This window comes from Myotis lucifugus, unplaced genomic scaffold, assembly GCF_000147115.1.
Source record: "Myotis lucifugus unplaced genomic scaffold, Myoluc2.0 scaffold_133, whole genome shotgun sequence".
NCBI lineage: Eukaryota > Metazoa > Chordata > Mammalia > Chiroptera > Vespertilionidae > Myotis > Myotis lucifugus.
This window is the reverse complement of record NW_005871181.1, coordinates 2,101,619-2,122,441: the sequence shown is the minus strand read 5'-3', so window position 1 is coordinate 2,122,441 and position 20,823 is coordinate 2,101,619. Positions and strand designations below refer to the sequence as shown.

Sequence of the window (20,823 nt, the reverse complement as noted above, 5' to 3'; positions counted from 1 at the left end):
GGGCAAGCAGGTAGTCCAGCCCCCCATGTCATCCATCATTCTGGTGACTCAATCTCAGCTCATACCCAGGACTCCTTGGAGGTCTCCTACAAGCTGAGAGAGGAGAAAAATGCGGTTCAGTTCATAAACGGGTTGTCTTAGTATGTGGTTGCAAGTCAAAATGGATGAAGGCTGTAGGGATGGTCCTGAAAACCAGCAGCAAGAAGATATCCTCTCCATGGGCAGACCCTCAGGCAGTGTACCTGGTCCTCCACTCTGTGTGCAAAGGGAAGGGACCGAGGTAGCTACACCTGGACCATATGATGGTGGCTTGGTTGTATGGGTCCTGACATCAAAGCAAAAAGACTGGAAGATGAGGTACCAGGAAGTCTGGGGGAGAGGAATGTGGGTAAACTAATGGGAGAGGCATCACATGGGAAGACCTTGTTGTCACATTAATCCCTTTCAAAGAGCATCTCTGTCTGCAGGTAGAGGTGCTACACGGCCAAGTATGCAGTTACCTGTCTAGCTGACACTAGCCAGTATCTGTCATTGGCCACCCTCCTGTTGATCAAATGGATTGTACCCTGGAACAACCATACACTGTGGGCTAACGTGAGCCTCCCATCCCCTAAGCTTGTTTATATGCGTATATCTATCCAATGAATTAGACCAGGTACATAGTAAATACCCAGTAGCTGTCAGCAATGATTATGATTCTCATTACCGCTAGCTGGAGAAGGAAATACAACAAGGCAACAGGTCAATATCCACCCCGAACTTTGAACATCATAACCTTTACTATAAGCTGTGAGAAATTCCACTCCTCAGATTTTTTTCCAAGGAAAGAGAAATATGCAAAATGCACATTAAATGTTCTTATTAATGTTATTTATATTTCCAAAATAATTTATACAATACTAATATCAACTGATTTTGCACTGGTTAAAAAAATTATTGTATGCCCAAATACTATGATAGTACATAGCTACTGAAAATCAGCTTCTTACAAAACTTTTAAGGATAGATATTAAGTGAGAAAAGTAGATTTCATTAAACAGAATTATACAAACTTAGTTTTAAAATATGCTTATATTAGAAAACATAAGGTACATAAATAGAAGAGCTTTGTACATGTCACATTACATTAGGGAATAAATGCCCCGTTTAAGCAATGTCTAAAGAATTCTGTCACTGAATTCTGCGAACTCAGAAAATGTCAAACTGAAGATATAATTCAATTGTGAAAGGACACTGTGTGAGAATAGCAATACCTGTGAAAACACCACCGGAGCAGGTTGTTGAGGCGACTGTTCAGAAATCATATTGATCTCATATCCCACAACATCTCCTCGCGTAACATTATCGGCCGGCTTCTCCCAGGACACGTTGAGAGAGTGTGGTGAGAGGGGGGAGACCGAGGGAGGGGCCATGGATATAGGCTCTGTCAAGGGCAACAATGACAATAGTGAAACCATGAACGCTGTACTCACAGGCTTTCCAAATCGAGTCCCCACATTCATTCAAGTTTCTGAAATACCCCGGGTTTTTTTACATAATATTCGGTTGTTAAAAATCAAAGAGTATACTGCTGCATATAAAAACTATTCATTTTTACATGTTATCTGCAAGGATGTCCTCCAATTTCATATTACCAGCAAAGATGTTTTCCATTTATAAAAGAAAAATAATCTAGGAGTTTGAGTGTGTTCATAAAGATAACTAGTAGATAATTAGGTGGGAAACCATAGGTCTTATAAAGTATTTGAAAAAGAAAAAAAGAACGTGTTCAATAAATCTTGATTGAAACGTGCAGGGTACATACACACATACATTCTCCCCTTGCCATCCTTGAGATCTTAATGCGGATTTTAAATGTGCTAACCAAAGGTGTATTATCAAAGGACCTCATCACACTTTCATTAGCCAGTGACCCATAAGATTACGAGGGTCCGGTGATGCGGCTTCACCCATTACTTTTCATTTCTGACCTTGACTTTCCCCTTCCTGAACGCCATGGCTCATCACCTGTGCTATCTTGGCACTGTTATTTGTCCAAGATGGCTGGCACAATGCACATTTTATTCATGAAATGATTCCCTTGGACATCAACCTACAGCTACCCTTTAGCCTCCACAGTCCTAACAGGGTCCACGTTAAATCAGGACTCGGGTTTCTTCGGATATCCATGAATTAATTCAAAGCATAGCAGAAGCGTATTTTTTTATTTTGGTAAAGACTCATAACATGTGAAGTGTTTTTCATGTAAAGAGTAAAGTGGAGAATTAAAAATATCTCATTTGCCTTAGGAAAGGTTTCTTTAAAAAATTTAAAAAGATTTTTCACCCTCCTTCTTTTCCATATTGCCAACTACTCATTCAAGCACACTCGTGAATTACAGATTCTGAAATCCAGGATTCTGTCACTTGGTGTGATCTAGTAGCTCAACTATTTGTTTTGGAAAGAGAAATAGAACGGAAGCAGAATTGTGAGGTCTGCAACGGGATCTCCTTCATTGAACATGAACTGTGCTGAATCTGGAGCGAGATGAGAACATATGGCCAGCCCGCTTCAGGACTGGAAACCAACTGCTACTTTGCAAACATTCCTAAAAGGCTACTACTTTAGTTAAGTCATTTCCCCCCCTCCCCTTGAAATAATAACTAAAGCATTTTCCCCCTAAAACGTTTCAAGTTCTTTATGACCTTGAGTTATCCATGTAACCAACGTTTTCCCTTGGCTTATGTAAGTTGATAATTCTTACTCTAGTGCTGTGGACTTTAATTGGAGGCAATATTTTCATTCAGGGGTTTTAAAAGTAGAATTCAGAGCTTGACCTTCACCTGCTTCTCCTGTCCGTCCTGAGGCCCAGGGGGAGGACACACTGCCGGCCATATTCCCAGCCCAGACTCTAAACTCATATGTGGTGTAAGGCTCCAGGCCAGGGACGGTTGTGGCTGCCAGAGGGGGTTTCAACGCATTTTCACTGGCCGACTCTGCCAACGGGCGAGGACTGAGCCAGCCGCTGCTCTCAAACACCCGACTTTCTGCTGACGTGGGTTCTCCGTCAGATCTCAATCTTCTCATGTAGAGTTCATACCTTGCAATTATTCCTAGAAAAGGAAAACAGGAAGCCAAGATGATTCATCAGACAAACAGACTATTTGGGGGGTAGGGTGGAGTTAAATCAGTTAAAAATTATAACATTTTTCAGGATGAATGGTTATAATTTCTACTAAGAATAGCTTTTTCTTTATGGAAATTTTATCAGCATGCTTCCAATTTATATATTTCAAATTTGGAGATTTTAATTTGGCTATCTGTCTAACATAAGGCCTGTTTGCATAAATATTAGAATATTATAGTTGATTTCCACCTAGTTTTATCAAGTAATTTTAAAAGTCTAAGAGAAAAAAGGTTTTGCCATAATATGTACATGATATTAAATTACTAAAAATCTATGAAAGTATGTCTGGCCTATATAACAGGGTTCAATTGTATGAACACAAAAATTAACTTAATGGAGTCAGCTAGCCTATATACATATTTTTTTGTATTACTTTATATCCTTTTTTAGGCCTAAAAGAGAAAATTTACTGCTTAAGGGTGCCCTAACTCTGTGACACAGTCAAATATAATGCATTTTGTAAGTGAGTTTTAAATTAGAAACATAATTTGTGTTGTGGCAGATGTCATTAAGAGCAAAGATAATATCAGCCTTTTAAGGGGCAATTTAAATGAATGGAATTTGTTATTAGATTAAAGAAATACACTCGTTCTACTAACCAGGACAAATAGTATCTTACGTCGTGAGAGATTGTTTCTCAATTATTATATCTTGCAGTTATAAAAAAACGCATGGGGCTACGAGACACTCTTGCACAATTCCAAATTCCTTAGGTTCTCACTCAGGTCTGGCCCAAGAAAGTGAAATCTAGGCCTGGAGTTCCTACCATTCGGTTCCATCGGCGGAGCCCACTCGACACGCAGTTCTGTGGAACTGATGGCCAGCACCACAGGGGGACCAAGCCCTCGAGGAGGAGCCTGGGCTGTGGTCACGGTTACGGGCGAGCTGTGTAAACAGCCCCCACTGGTACAGGCCTGCACGGAAAAGCGGTACTCGGTGAAGGGAAGCAGATTCCAGATGGTAGCCGTGGTTCCGCCACTTTCATGGGGAACGCAGGGCTGGGCGTCATCGAAGGGAGCGCAGGACAGGAGATACTTCTCTACGGGGCCAGCGCGATTGGAGGCTGCCGTCCAGGTAAGCGTCACTGAGTCAGAGCCAACAGGGATGACATAACTTAAGTTCAAGGTTCCCTCTGGGACCCCTGGCCTTGTCCTGTAGGCGACAGCTGCACTCCTCGTCGAACCCTGCACACTGGAGGTCTCGACGGAATAGGAATAGGAGGTATATGGCGACAGGGCAGTGTCTAAGAAGTAATTAAAAAAAGAAAATGAGAAGAAAATAGTTACATTCCGCAAAACTGGCAAGGAAATCATTTCTACTGGTTCTCCTGGCGAGGAAATCATTTCTCCTGGTTCTCCTATTATATGACTTAATGACATGAGCTATACCAATCCACTCTGTATGAAGAACAGTTAGGCACCAGAAGGTTTTCTTGTTGTTTGGCTCATCCTCACACAGGGATATTCTCCCACTGAGTTTTAGAGAGTGGACGGAGGGGGAGAGACAGAGAGAAACATCCATGTGAGATAGACACACCAGACCCTGACCATGCTAACACCCTGACCTTGGACCTCTGGCCTGGAGAGCTTGAGGTAATACATTTCTGTTGTTTATAAGCCACCCGGACTGTGGCATTTCTCTTTAATAGTAGCCTGAATGGACAAAGACAGTGAACATCTGAGTGAAGGGTAAATCTGCTGTTCTTCATATATGTCACTGCAAGTTCCGCATGAAAATATGTTGAGTACTGCACTAGTCCAATCAGGACACAGAAGCCACGGAGTAATTTTGCTTTACTTCTCCATCTCCCTTCTCAATCATGAGAACTATCCTCTTCATCTTTGTGTTTCTAGTGGCTCATACAGTTCCTGGTCTGGCCTGAGCACTGAATAAAAGTTTACTGAATGAGTATATGAATGAATGGATAATTTTCCATATACACTGATTTATTTTTCTAGGCAATAATATTAACAGTCTTATAGAAACAACTGTTCTTTATTCTCTCTTTTGTGTTCATATCCCCTCCCTATGTTTTCTGTTTGTTTTTCTCAGAGGAACCATCTTATCACTTGTTGCATTGATCCTCTGATGTAGTATCCAATAATAAATTATGTGATATTAAAGGTGGACATGAAAACCTAGGATTCACTAAGATACATCATTGTCTGAAACTCTAAACTTTCCATTATTGTCAAAGTAATCATGTTCTAGTTTCCCCGTGGAAGCGTTTACCTAGAGTAACATTTAAGGACTAGCTCCCTACCCATTCCAAATGAGAAATGATTTAACTGATTGTGAATTGGAGGGGAGGGAAGGGAGAGGAAAAGCATGCTCCCATCAGCCCATTGAGTCTTTTGTGTTTCTTCAGCACAGAAGGTATATTCTCCAATCTGGCTTTTATTGTAATAAAGATGATTTTTATTTTAAATTTCCATCTCCCTGATTCTTAAGCCTAGTTCTCCTTCAGTTTCAAACCGAAGTTGGAAAAACTAATGTGATGTACTAGCCAGCCTAAAAATGTCAATACTATTAAAAGAGCGCAATATCCTGCAATAGCTTTTCTTGTCACATCTATGACACAGAAAATACCCATGTGCAACCCAGACTGGGGCTGCAGGGAGGTGATATTAGGTGCTAATTATGTATAATTCCCAATATGCTAACTTGACTTCTACACCTCTCTCTTCTACTTATGAAAGCTCACAGGTATGCACATGAGTGAATTTTTATTTAGGGAAACCACTGACTATACCTTACCTTATTTTTTAAAAGTTAATTCAGAACCTTTAAAGCGATCCCACTATTATTAGCATGCTATTACTAATAACCAATGACCTGCAGGCTCTAAAAGTAGTAATATACCGGCTGTCATGACCTTAGGTTGGAAACTAGTGACCCCACAGTGCAACAGAGCAGCTAGGAAAAGTCTTATTCCAACAAGGAATTCTACAATGGTCTCAACCAAACGTTCAGACTTGCTTGGGAGAGATTATTAATTTTCTTTGAAAAGTTCAATGACTCTGCACCTGTAATTCCAAATGCCTTCATTTAACCCAAAGATCTGTATTCATCTGACTGAATATAAGTAGTTTCCTTTTCATATTACACATGCTAGCCACACACTGGGAACGGAATAATAAACACGAGAATATTGTTAAGTGATACAAAGTTCTGACAGCCCTAACCAATTGTTCTTACTGTTCAAATGCCATCATGCAGATAATTGTCCCATCATTAATTATAGTGGCTGTCAAGAAATGCCAGAAGTGGCATTTTTTTTCATGAAAAAAATAAGGTTTTAGGAAAGAATACCTTGTATAATAGGATTATATAAATGTCTGATTAGTGAATGAGCACACATTTATTATGTAAGAAACTGTTATTTGGATTCTACTATAATAGTGCAATCATGTAAAAGAGCCGGAGTGTTTTACTCAAATGCAATGTTCTATAAAACACATCACAATATTTTATGGTGAAAAATATGCCTCTAGTCAGAATGCTGTAAGCGAAGTTTAATATCATTACGGAATTAAGCTGTATGGGAAACTGGGTGACCCTAATTCACCACTTCAGCAGCAGCTCAAGCAGCGGTACTGTCATCTTCAAAACCACTTTCAATATTTCTGTGACTCCCTCCGCCCCTATCAAAAAAGTTTAAGTTTCAGGACACCTGGGTCATGCTGATATTTGGAAGAAAACAAACATTCTAGTAGCAGGATATCAGGATGCTCTGCCAGTGTGGCAGATGTAGGCAGATGTTCGCTTCCCTCTGCAATCTGCATCGTGAAGCTCAGGGTTCCCATTAACTTCCAAGAAGGCATGGAGTGCTGAACGGACAAGAGTTATCAGAAAGTCCGGATGTTATAATGCAGGTGCAAGTCACTCAGAATTAGGTGTGACATGTAACCCTTGGTAATATATACGGAATAAAACCATAAGCTATGCAAAACTTTTAAAGCCAATCAGCAAGTTAAAAGAAGGCACCCTCCTGATCATTCTGAGGAAGATTATGGAACTATAGAATTTCTTCATTGCTCTGTAGACTTTTCTAATTGTAAACGTTAACCTAGACTTTGGAAATCGGGCATTAAACCAAGAGAACAACATGAGTTGGCAACCTGTTGCCATGTTTCTTTTTAAAAAATATCTGTTATTGATTTTAGAGAGAGGGAGGAAGGGGGAGAAGAGAGAAACATCGCTTGGCTGCGTCCTGCATGCCTCCCACCAGGGATAGGGCGTACAACCTGGGAGTGTGCCCTGACCAGGAATCAAACCAGCAACCTTTCGGTACATGGGACAAGGCCTGACCAATTAAACTACACCAGCCAGGGCTCCCGTGTTTCTTAAACTGGCTTGTAGCTAAACAAGACCAGGAGCAAATATCAGAGAAGACAGAACTGGAAGGAACATTTTCTGTTTCTTCATTGTGTCTTTAGGGAAAATGTATCTCAAACATATGAGTGAGTATTTTCTAAAGACCATGTGTCTACACAGCTTGATTTCCACAAGCTCCTTTAAAATCTTCATACAAGTTACAGATGCAAAGACAGTGTTTACAGTTTGTTCACATCCTTCCTCTTTCAATTTAAGATCATGTTGTGCCCCATCCACTTTTAACCCGAGGATTTTAAAAATTGAATTCATATTATAGAAATATTTGATACATTTTCTCTAATCCTTATACCCAGAGAAAACTAAACATCAGTTTGTGGTAAGCCTTTCAGTCATTTTATATATTTTTGAATTAAAACATAACTCATAGATTATTTTTAAAACCACGTAATTACCTTAAACACTACATCTTGAACATTTTCCATTCATTAATATGTAAATTAAGATTTTTTTAAAGGCAATCATCCTACAATTTGCTTCACAATGTATCAGGAGTCATGTATGCCATGTACCGTAATTTATTGAAAGATTATTGAATGTCTGAATTTTCCAATATTTTGCTATTAGAGAATGGAGGTTTGAACGTATTTTGTGATATTGAGTCCACTGATGACTATTCATTGAAGACGAATTTCCTAAAATAAATTTGCTGAGTCAAATAGTATGCAAAGGGTAAGGTTTTGCATATACTTTAACAACTTATCCTGCATGAAAAGTTGTACCCATGGGCCCACACAGATATGCCAGCAGTTAGGCTGGTCCTAGCTCTTTCACATCCTCATCAATGCTGGCTGGTCTTTTTTCTTTTCACCTGTGAGAATTTGGTAAGCATTAAGGGCTTAGCAAATACGAAGCATCTCATTTATTGCATTTCTTTACTAGTGAGGTGTATAATTCTCTGTGCTTAAAACAGTTTTCTAGAAAGAGGAAACCATATTTATTATCAACATCAAAGAACCTAACTAATGTATCAACCCTCAGAATAGTGGATCTTTCCATCGAGGAATCTTTACACTCACCGTACGGATATTGATCTTCAGTTGTGTAGATTTCAGACCCGTCCCTGAATAAACGGTAAGTAAGCCAGTGGGCACTGGGAGGATCCGGTGGGCTCCAGGAGAGATGGATGGCCGAAGAACTTTGAACTTGTCCTCTGGGTGGAGGTTGCTGGGACGGAGCTAAATGACAGTGGGGAGAGCATTTATTAACAAAGGCAATCAATAAGCACATAAGTACACTGAAGGAAGAGACGTAGCAAAGAGGTCTTTCTGTTCCAGGATTACTTCATCAAGAAGACACGCGGTTGACCAAGACATTAATAAACAAAGGGTACAGATCATGAATTTCTAAAACAAAGCATTGTATCTGTAAGCATAATACAGATTTGTAGGTCAGTGCAGCTTAACAGAAATGTAATTGAGGAGGAAACCCCAAAATTTTACAGTAAGCACTTCTTTGAGGAACCAACCAAGAATGCATCAACACTCATTTTCTATTTAATTAATTTAAATGGTGACATAAATAAGATCCATTGACACTTGAAATTGAAGAAGCATGATGTTGAGGTGTCTGAAAAGGACGTTTTCCATCGCATTAAGCAAAATGCCTCATCTTGCTTCACAGAGCACAGTGTAAGGAAAGGATAATAGTTGGTCATACAAATAGCGATGGATGTTATGAATGCTAAACAGTCCAAATATTAGCAGGAAACAATCTGAATGTACTATGTGGACACGCCAGCACCTGTTAGGGGTGCCAGGATGGTAGATCATACTGATGTCGGAGGTTAAAGAAAAACATTCAAGCCAGATACACTCTCACTCCTCCCCTTTAAGTCTTTGTTTCTCCTTTGGAATTAGCATTGTTATAGGAAAAGTCTAACTGTCCGTATGCCTATTTAGATAGAGGACAAGAGTAGTAACAATCTCAAAAGGACACATGAAAGGAGGATTATTTCTAAATACCTGATATTTTCAAAATCATGGATTCGCCATAATTGATAAGGTCACTTTGATTGGCTGAACACTGACAGTACATTTGATGTTGCAGCGAGTTTTAATTTAGGGCTCTAAAGGCTGTTGCTCGCAGGAGAACCACAAAGATCACAAACTGTCTCATTTACAGCACTCTCTGAGAGCCTTGCCAGCCACGGCAATTTAATATTTTTTTTTAGTGATTATTTGTAACTACATCTAAAACTCTGCATGTTATCAGGGGCTCACCAGATTGCAGGGTTACAGCAATCAACACTGACCTTCAGACCATTTCCGAAGACAGTGAAATACTTTCAGGATGACTGCAAGAGAGAGATGTTTCAGTCCCAGGTCAAAGGGCACTGAATGTGACTCACATTCCACGAAAACTTCCTTGGCAACACACACACACACACACACACACACACACACACACACACACCGATACACACACAGGGCTCCGCTGAATATTTAAAGTTGACTATATGTTAGGACCACCTCTCCACTATCTCCTCCAGGTTTTCGGTGTGAATGAATAGTGCCTGTTTGGCATTTACATGAGCCTTTTCATAGACCAGAATGTTTAGATGGCCTCACACCCTTTGGGGAATAAATATGAAATGCTGGGCATGCGATAACTTGAGCCCATCCTTTCTGTGCTGAAAGTAGATTTCTGAGAAAATGAGCACATATTCATTCATCAAAATTGCCAGGAACGGCCTCTGCATCTGCCAGACTCTCCTTCAAGGTCGGAAGGCATGATGCTGTGACCGCATCCATCAGTCTCGGAGCCATGAGCTTTAATCTTGGCTTTGGCACTTTGGTAGTTGTACGTCTGTAGTCAAATTTCGATTGAACTCTTTGAACTTTTCCCCATTTACAGCAGGAGGATGACGATGTCTACCTGTCAGGGTTATAAGATGGCGTGTGTGCCTGTGTGTGTCCCTCTCTCTCACAAAAGGCTAGATAGATCCCTCCAGCATTTACCTTTGCCATCCCTACGAGGTCATTTTTGTCTACATAGGCCCAAGTAGATGACCACTAAGTCCACAACCAAATCGGCAGGAAGGAGAAGAGGAGAGGCAGAGGGCATGCCCTGTGCCGGGGTGGGCACAACCCAGGAACCCACATGTCACTGGTGCCCACACGTGTCAGTCGGGAGATTAGCGGCATGGTGATCATCAACTACAGGAGAGGATAAGGCCACTGGCCCAGCTCTACGTTCTGTTAACTTAAAACAAGTGGACGATGGAAAAATAAAAGAAGAGCTGGAGAATTAAGAGATGTTTCAAAAGGAAAGATGAGAATAGGGTGCTTCTGGTTAAACCAACATGAATAGATCAGTGATATGAAACTGGGCAAATCATCCAAAGAACTATTTCTGGGCGCTCTAACTCACAGTGATTGGCAGGAGCTGTGTGGTCTGAAAGTATCTGAGCATAAACATTGCCCATATCATTGGCTTATTCAGACATAGGAGCAATCCCCTAGGAAGCCAGGCTATACGTAAAAATTAAAAAACAAAACAAAAACTGATTAGAGACATCAGTACGATATAGTGGAGAAAGTTTTCCACTTTTAAGCCTATGCAAATTTATAAAAAAAAAAACCAACAACCCACACTAATAGCTTAAGTGTTTTCAGAGTAAAATTACAACACACTCAAAGAAACTGTGAACCAGACTCATAAAAGAGGCAATCAATAGACAGACTCCTGAGTGTAGCAAACAAACAGTAAACTGGAAGATAAAGGAGAGATGGATCTTAAAGATACAGCAATCTGCTTTATCCCATCCATGGGAAAGAGGCAAAGAAAAAGTCGGAACAAAAGGGAACAGAGCCGCAGGGACCTAGGAGACAATGTCAGGTGTGCCGTGCGCCAACACTGGTGTAATGGACCCCAAAGCAGAGGAGAGACCGAGAAAGGGAGGGGCAGAAAGTGAAACTGTGGTTGCCAGGGGCTGGGAGGGATGAGGGGTATTCACCTTTAAAGAGTATAGAGTTTCCATTTCAAAAGAAGAAAAGAGTTATGGAGATGGGTAATAGGGATGGTTGTACAACATTATGAATGAACTTTCAGAGGGAGGAGGGTTGTGGGGCTGGATTAAAAACATGAAGGGATTCAGCAATAACAACAAAACTCATAGACACAGACAACGGTATGTGTGAGGCAAAGGGGGGTAGGGGAGGTAGAAGATGTAAAAGGTGGGATACATGGTGATGGAAGGAGACCTGACTTGGGGTGCTGAACACACAATACAATGTACAGACGATGTATTATAGATAGGTACACCTGAAACCTATATGATTTTATTAACCAATGTCACCCCAATGCATTCAATAAAAAGGTTTAAAAAATTATTAATATGGTAATTTTGTTCTGCATATTTTACAATAAAAATATTTCTTTTAAGAAAAGGAGAATTAAAACAGCCTCTTTGATAAGCAGGGATAAAGAAAAAACGTGAATGATAAAAAGATGGATAGATAAGCAAGGGTAAGCAAAAGAGTGAGCCGAGAGTAGAGTCATATCAAGAAGAGAAACAAAGGATCTATAAATAGTTAAAACATAAATGTAATATTTATAATTAAATAATAAGTATACATGTATGTGTATATAAGTGTATGTGTATATTAGTTAATTTTATAGCCAGAAGTTTAAGGCAAACTGGAATATCATTCGTTAGGAAAGAATACAGAAGGCAGAACTATTAAATACCTATTTCCTTCCATCTCTCTTAACAAGGAAAATGACTCTCATTTTAAAAGCATGAGACAAATATGGATGGGCAAAAAGCACATCACACAACCAGAAAGCATACCATCGGAGAGGAGCTAACTGCTTTATCCGAAACCAAATCAATTCTCCCACACTCTGAAAATTAGATCTACCCCAAATCCTCATCATAAAAATCACAGACGCCATCACTAAACTCTTGTCAGTGGTCTCTAAGGACAAGGAGAAGGTAACTGTTATAACCCCAGGGTTCCCGAACTGCGCAGGAAAACACTTTGAGGCACTTGGATTCTCAAGGCAAACACATCCCTGACATGGACGGAGAGGAAGCCGGAGCCCGCGGTAGTTCACAGTTTCAACAATAGATAGCACCACGTTCCTTTCAATCGCATCCTTGAGAAGCAGGTTCTGGACGCTGGTAGCATAGAAAGCAAGGACCATGCGAAAAGCCAGGGGGACAGTAAAGAAAGCAGCACCCTCATGTGTGCCCCACAGTTAGCACTTCCCCGAGCCCCACGTTCACTGTGCTAAGCTCCTCTGAAGGCAGGACTCCTGTCTGATTCCTTCATTTAACCCATTTCCTCTGCTGATCCTGCGCTCCCAGCTTCGCACAGTGTTCGGTGAGCTTCCCTAAACACAAACCTAAAAGGGCACCACAACAACCACAGAAAGAGTTGAAGGAAGATGTGCAATCCTAAAGATCACAATTTTAAACAGAGAAATCAAAATGCCTATGTCCAGGGAAGAATACTTAGGAATATGCAAGTTTTTTTTTAATTATTCAAAATTAGAAGCATTTGAAAAGATCAAGAATGTTTAGCCCAGAGAAGAAAAGACATAACAAAGTGTCTGCCAATACTAAGAAAAGTAGGCCAATTCCCAGTGACCAGACTACCCAGTTTTGCCTGAGGTAGAATTCCTAGACCGTGTCTCAGAATCAAGAACAGGTAGCAAAAAGTGCAGCCGGTGCAAATATTCTCACACAAAATTCCTGGCAGAACCGATCAAAAAATCGCTAAGATTTGGTTTGTTTTAGTAAATGATGATCTACAGCTGACACCCAGAGCAATACGCTGGAATTGATGTTGCACACAAATCAATCAATTCTATAGCTAATCAGTGAATAACAAATATTAACTAAGTGGTCAGTAAAAGCCAGATTTGTGTGTCGACTGTATTTATACACAGGCAATTATGACGATGTTTTCTCAAGAGTAGCATAAACACCTACAGCTATGCTAACATCTAGAGGTACCAATAAACACAGGATACTGTAGGTGAACCACACAGGCACAAAATCTAAATACGTCTTAGTCATTAGCTATACCTGCCTTTCACTATCTCAAAACCCGGTACAGCCTGGCTGGTGTTGCTCTGTGTTTAAAGCGCTGGCCTGTGCACGGAAGGGTCTTGGGTCTGATTCCCGGTCAAGGGCATGTAGCTGGGTTGCAGGTTCGTTCACTGGCCCAAGTCCGGGCATATGTGGGAGGGAACCAATGGATGTGTCTCTTTCACCTTAGTGTTTCTCTCTCTCTCTCTCTCTCTCTCTCTCTCTCTTCCCCCCCATCCCCCGTCCCTTCCTTCCACTCTAAAAAGCAATGGAAAATATATCCTCAGGTGAGGATTAACAACAACAACTAAAATCAGGTACAGTTGCCGATATCCCATTAGTTCTCTCTCCCTTCCTTAAATAGACAGCACGGGCCCAGGCCTGTGGTGACATGTCCAAATGGTGGCATGTCCTAGTACTGTGACTCACGACCGTCTCAGGAAACCCGAGGAGGACATGCACAGCACACTGTGTGGCAGAGAGCTCCTCGCCATGTGCTTACAGCAGGTACTTCTTAGGAATTTTGAAAAAGGCGAGATGTATGATCTTGAAGGAAATACAAAGAATTCATCGGTATGTTATGAGATAGTAGGACAGCAGGGGACTGAATGGAGCCAATTCAAGGAACTGGAAAATGGTGTTGAGAAGTCGAAAGATGCTAAGAGATAAGCTCTGGCCCCCAAGAGTTAGAACTAGGAGCATGAGAGACGTCTAAACAGTGAGTGCCAGTGAAAACAGAAAGAGAAGAATATTAAATGCAGGGGTTAGGAATAAGCTTTGATAAATATCAATAAGCAACTACTAGTAGCACAGTGCCCATAAGACCTGTGGGATGGAAGGACGTAAAACTCAGAGTAAAATATAAATCTTCCATTTGCTATAGGCAATTGCCTGGAGATGCTGTTGGGTGGATGGGCGACTGATCATTTGGCTTAAGCAGGGATGTCCCTCAGGTTTTGGGAACATCAGGACTTTGGTCGACTTCTTAGAGATACTATTTCAACACATCAGTGTCCATTTCCCATGAGTAATATAATCATACTAGAGGCCCGGTGCACCAAGTTCGTGCACTCGGGAAGGGGGGGTCCCCTCAGCCCAGCATGTGCCCTCTCACAGTCCAGGCGCCCTTGGGGGATGTCTGACTGACAGCGGGGAGTGGACCTAAGCCGGCAGTCGGACATGCCTCTTGCAGTCCAGGACCCCTCGCTCCTTACCGCCTGCCTGCTCGCTATTCCTTACCACTTGGCTCGCTGCTCCTTAACACTGCCTCGGAGGCGGGAGAGACTCCTGCCACCACCGCTGAGCTTGCCAGCCGTGAGCCCGGCTTCTGGCTGAGTGGTGCTCCTCCTGTGGGAATGCATTGACCACCAGGGGGCAGCTCCTGCATTGAGCATCTGCCCCCTGGTGGTCAGTGTGAGTCATAGTGACCTGTCGTTCCACCATTTGGTTGATTTGCATATTAGCCTTTTATTATATAGGATCATCATAATCCATGACCGAATCAAGGAAAAAGAACACACGTTTTATTTCCAGCAATTTGTTTTTTTCGTTTCTGACCTAAACTTTCCGCCTTGTCCCTAAGCCTTCCTGATGGGTTCTCAGCGGGGAGAGAGAACACGGACCCTCTTCCCCAGGTGCTGGGCCCTCACACACCAGCGCTGGGCCGGACGGAGCTCACTCACTTTTGCTGCAACCCCACGGGTTGCTGGCATCCAAGTGGCTTGCGCCGGGAACACAAGTGTCACACGTTGAGCCGGTGACAAATCGTTTACAGAAACAGCGGCCCGTGACCAAGTGGCAGGTTTCATTCAAGGCTCCGGAGAGATGACAATTGCAAGGCTGACATCTGAAAACAAGAGAAGGAAACCGTCAAGCGTTCTGATTAATAATTCATGGCAGAAGGCACATACGTCTACGGATCACACTGTGGACTAATATGGTCTGGTTTAGCCAACAGGCAGAAAAGGATTCTTGAGTTAAACAAACCACCATGAAATAAAATGAAACAGAAAAAAAATCTTTTTATCGAAATGCTGTTTATGGTAAACCTCTATGAAGCCTTCTCCTTGGAAGCTAATTAATGGCAATAAAGAAGTGTTACTTTGCTTTCTTTCATGCCACAGTACATCTTATGGATTATTTTGAATCCAGTTGCTCAACTAATAATACTGTAAATTTTGCTTTCGCACAAAAGCAGTTCTCCTGACAGCTAAAAATTAAGATTATTAGGTCCCCTCCAAATTATCTTTTCAAGTATCTATCAAATTGTGAAACAGAAAACTGGATATGATAATCACTGTCTTCCCTAAACATCGTGAAATTCCGTATTTGGTTTTATAAAGACTACATTTCACTAAGAAGACAGGTGGAGGAAGACACATTCCAATACCGACGATGTGTGAATAAAAGTTGTATTTCCTTTTCTGTTGTATGCACTGAACTCACTTATCCAGATTGGTTGGAAAACAGAGCATTATCCTGATCTTTGAAAAGACGCTAATTAAATAAATATAATGAGAGAATTTCACTTCAACTCCGATTTCTTGCTCCGAAAGTTGCTTGTAAAAAAGAAAAAATCACTGTTGTCACATTTTTGCTACGACAGAAATGAAAACCTGTTTCTTCAAACTCTTAACCTGTGACAATGTCATGGGCGAGGATGAACAATTTGGATGCCAGGAAGTATTAGAAAAGCAGAAACGGTACCTGTGGGGAGACCCCCCGCGTTTACCAGGGACCTTGCATACGACACTCTTAATGAAAACATTATGGATCCACTCCACTTCCTCCTGAAGATGCTGGGTGGACGGTTCCTGTACTCGCTGCAACTTTAGGGTGTGATCTCTTGGGTAATCCTTCAACACCCTCAAAAAGGCTGATAAAAGCCGAGGCTGCTAAGTAAGCTGCAAATTTGTTTTATGGACTAAGTCACCTGGGGAATAAATAAGGCACAGTTTCTCTTGAAAAACCGCTGTCCTGTAGTTTGCCCTTCTTGTCGTGGTAAAAGGACATTTTTTTCCCCCTCCTACAAACAACTACATGAAGTCCTTTATGTACAGACATTGCATCAGAACTCCATTTCAAACCGGCGTTTTGTTTGGGCTACTCACGTATTAGAAAATTATGCACTGAAATTAAAATGGGATTCTAGAAGCGAAAAAAAAAACATATTTAATTTGCTCTTCATTTCATTATATGCTATCACTTAGAGTAAATTGTTTGTCGGCGTTTTATGTCACATTGGTGAGACGCAGCAATGAGCGCTATGCCTTCCCCAGCGCATGTATTTATCACCACTCCACTCCTGAATAAGTATCTCTTGAGTATTTCTGTTTTTATTACCATTCACTCATGAGACAATCACACTCATTTTATATACAGTACGTTTAGAGGAACCGTTTCCAGTGTATCCCATAATTCCTTTCCTTGATGTGGTTCTATTTTCTGCCAGCGACACGCTTAACTCTTAAGGCAGCTCTGTCACTATCCATGGGGTATTGTGTCCGGAATCTCAACGGAATAAATAAATCGCGTCTTCGGAAAGCGCGCAGGGTTGCGAGTAATTAAATGTGACTATTCCTGATTTTATAGTCTCTTATCCCAGCCCTTGTTGTATCTCACTTATCTGCCTGGTTATAATTGCTCGACTTCAGTCGGAGGGAGTTTTATGTGAATGGAGTTCACAGGAGACTTTCTGGATATGATCGTTTGTTTCCAGCCCGGAGGACACTGGGGATCATTTGGTAATTAAGGCTTAAGTAAAACGATTCCTGTGAATTTCTCAGCCGCTCAAATATGATTTTAAACATTTCCAAGACTCTTTAGCAAATAAGCTACAAGTCTGATGTCATTTTAGAAGTTACCACTCCCCTCCAGAGCGCCTCCTAAATGAAATATAGCTCACGTTTATTAAAACAGAATTAAACGTAATAAAGGAAAAGATGTTTTAAGCTCTGAACGAGGAACAGCAAACTCGGATGACTTGTGATATTGATTTTGTCAGGATAAATGGTTTCTGTAATATTAATATAAAGAAACCTTTATTACACTGACTCTCCTGGTGTAGCCAGAGCTCTCCCACAATCTGTTTAAAATCTTCATTTTTCATCCTTATGGGAGAACCTCACTTGCTAAATGGATTTCATAAAGAGTCATCTGTCAGGATGTATATGGATAAACAATTTGTGATGTTTATTGACCAGTTCATTATGGTAAACAAAGCAGGCGGAAGGCTTCGCTAAGCTCCGTGCGCTCTGCCCGGGGAGTGCTGTCTGGGCCTTGCTGTCCGCTGGGCACAATGGGGAAGAAGTTACTTGGCCTCTGTCTCTTAAATCACAAATCTCATCTATTTCACTTTCCCGCGGAACAAACAATGAAAGAGTTACCCTGCTCCATACTGCTGCAGAGGCATCACAATTAATGAGGGGAATTGCCAGGAACTTCGTCATCGGACGAAGAGCTCCGTTAGGAGGGCCGGGGACAGGTGCCAGGAAAAGATCGCTTTACTGGCACTGCTCTCCGGATGCCTCCCTTCTGTCTGGGGCCTCAACACCAGGGTACCATCGAATTGATTCAATGTATCGAGTGACATAAACACATTCATTGAGGGACAACTATAGGCTAGGGCTGGAAGAACACTGGAGTCGTAAATATGAAAAGACAGAGCTGGCCCTGACCTCAAGCAGCTCATGGTCTAGTGAGACATTAAAAAATAGAAAGGGTATTAATAAAGATGTAGGTAGATTCTTTTTGTGATGTTCTTTATTGATTTCAGAGAGGAAGGGAAAGGGAGAGAGAGAGAGAGACAGCAATGAAGAAAGCGAGTCATTGATGGGCTGCCTCCTGCACACACTGGGGATTGTGCCCACAACCCGGGCACATGCCCTGACCGGGAATCGAACCGTGACCTCCTGGTTCATAGGTGGATGCTCAACCACGGAGCCACGCCAGCCGGGCAATTCTTTAAGGGCACAGGAAATGCGCAACTCTCTAGCCTGGGGGCAGGGGAGGTGACAGAGAAAGGAGAATTGAGAAGAAATCTTGGAAATGTTTATGCTTAATAATTAAATCGGAATAAACCAGGCAAATCAAGGAGGGAGAAAAGAGAAGAGGACAGCAGGAGAGGGTATCAAATTGCAAGCAATTCAAGATTTTTGGAGACCAATTCGGAATGGGGAGCGAGTGGGGACAGACGGAGAGGGGAAGGTAAGGAGGGAGAAGATACTGCCAAATTAGTACAATTGTGAGAGTGGCGGGGAGCAATGGAAAGGAAGGGGTTAGACCTGAGAAGCATTTGGGATGAGGTGGAAAACCTAAAAGGAGAAGCAGAGAAGGGCCTGGGAGAAGGGCCTGGAGTTGCTCCCCGTTTTCTCATTTGCTGACGGTCGGATGAAAGGGACACCATTCAGCACCAAGAACAAAGGGCGAAGAGACTTCAAATGACTGAGAAATTCTAGACAAGAATTACTAATGATCATTAATGAATAGAACAGAAAGCGGCATTAAGGCAAATTGGAGAAATCGGACAAAGGCTTTTCTTCCATCCCTAGTCCACAAACTGGCACTCAATGTGGCTCAATGCATTTTGTTGAATAAATGACCATGTAGCTGTTTTGAGCCCTTTTTGACTGTCCCCCTGGCTAACTCTCCTCCAAGACTGGCTTTCCTTGACTCCCTCAGGCCAGGGGAGTTCTCAGTTGAGTCCTCTGGCACAGATCCCGGGAGAGCTAGAGCGCCCCCTAGAGGACTTGGTTTCCCCGGGGTAAGATTCTCTTTCATTTCTGCAATGGAGGTGCTCAGTATTCCTTCTTCACAGCCTAACAGCACCCGGATTCTCTTGGCATTGGAATGAGGAATTTGGGGCTTAGAGACCTTCTTTGTGTGATCTGAAAGCCATACTCACATGGCCTGGGACTTGCTTTGGCCAAGAAGATGAGGCAAAAATAACACCATGGCAGCTCCAGGCAGAGGCCTCACGTGTCCTTGCACGCTTCTGCTGTCTTTGTGGGGACGCTGCCACCACCAGCCGGGGCCCATTTACCCCATCACCCACATCATAGGACACTGTCCAAGAGTCACTGGGGGGCATGAATCTGTGAGAAACCCCCCACCCCAATGATCCCTGGACCACACCATCCCTGGACCCACGTAGTAGAGGGAAGGAAATACGTGGACATGAAAATGATCCACTTCCACCCACGGGAAGTCACTGGTCTGGTTCTCAGAGAAAAATCCAATCAACAGCCAGTGGAATAGATGCATGTGAAGGGGCGACCGGACCCAATCCATAAAGTCGTGTTCACGTGGAGAAAGTTGGCAGCAAAACTAACAATGATCTGGTCACAGAAAAAAAAGTGAACGTATTGCATGTTTTAGAAGTCGGAGCCTTTAGATTCCCTCCCCAGCCTAGACCCCAACTCCCCACTCTCTGAGGAAAATTACAGTTTTGTTGTATGTCTGCTGGGAAGAGACAGGAGTGATACATGTGGCCATTTGAAGCTTTAAAAAAAAGACAAAATACAACTAATTAAGAGAGAGAAGAAGTCAGCAGGGAGGAAACCTTTAGGGGTTGTGATGAGTGGATGACATACAAGAAAAACGGTGGTGGAGCAGATAAACGGTAAGTCCCAGGGGTGGTGGGAAGGGGAATCCTAGTTACAGGTCAACTTGGGGACAGCGCCCGGGACTGCCCTGTCACATATGCGTATTAACTACCCACAGGGACGAGAGGAAGATGGCCCATTTTTGTCTCATTGTGTTTGGTTTCGACAAACACCATATCCTTTTTTTTTTTTTTTTGCTTTATTGATTTTTCAGTGGACAGACTTTTTTTTTCTTCATTGTTCTCGGTACTGATTGAATCCGGTTTGCTTTATGTGTCAGAGGTAAATGAGGCGATTTCTGCACTTGGGTCGGCTTTTTAAAACGCACGCCCCTTTCCTGTCGTAGGGGAAGAAGTAGGCGGAAGGAGCAGGAACCGCCTGGTGAGGATAGGTGGGTGGTTTTCCTGCTTGTTACTGTTGCTTTGGGGGCATTTTTGTTGTTGCTGCAGCTTAGGAGCAGAGTCTACTTTTTAAATTTATTTTGCCTTTTGGAGTATAAAAAAAGTTAAAACTCGGGAAGTACAGTGGTGTACATTAAAGAGAACGTGGAGAAGGGAAGGGATATAAGTAAATTTCCTGGAGGATTAAATAAGACCCCCCCCCCAATATGAATGGAAAAA

At 42.1% G+C, this 20,823-nt stretch overlaps 1 protein-coding gene across 1 annotated transcript in view; it reads right to left on the bottom strand.

Annotated features, from left to right (window-relative positions):
• USH2A (usherin) overlaps positions 1 to 20,823 on the bottom strand; it is a 295,540-nt gene that overhangs the window by 197,244 nt on the left and 77,473 nt on the right. Inside the window, exons 14-18 of the mRNA XM_006094330.1 lie at positions 15,284 to 15,447; positions 8,578 to 8,739; positions 3,933 to 4,424; positions 2,823 to 3,092; positions 1,254 to 1,423 (exon numbers count right to left, since the gene is read on the bottom strand). Of these exons, the coding sequence (XP_006094392.1) occupies positions 1,254 to 1,423; positions 2,823 to 3,092; positions 3,933 to 4,424; positions 8,578 to 8,739; positions 15,284 to 15,447 (1,258 nt within the window). The remainder of the gene's footprint in view (positions 1 to 1,253; positions 1,424 to 2,822; positions 3,093 to 3,932; positions 4,425 to 8,577; positions 8,740 to 15,283; positions 15,448 to 20,823) is intronic.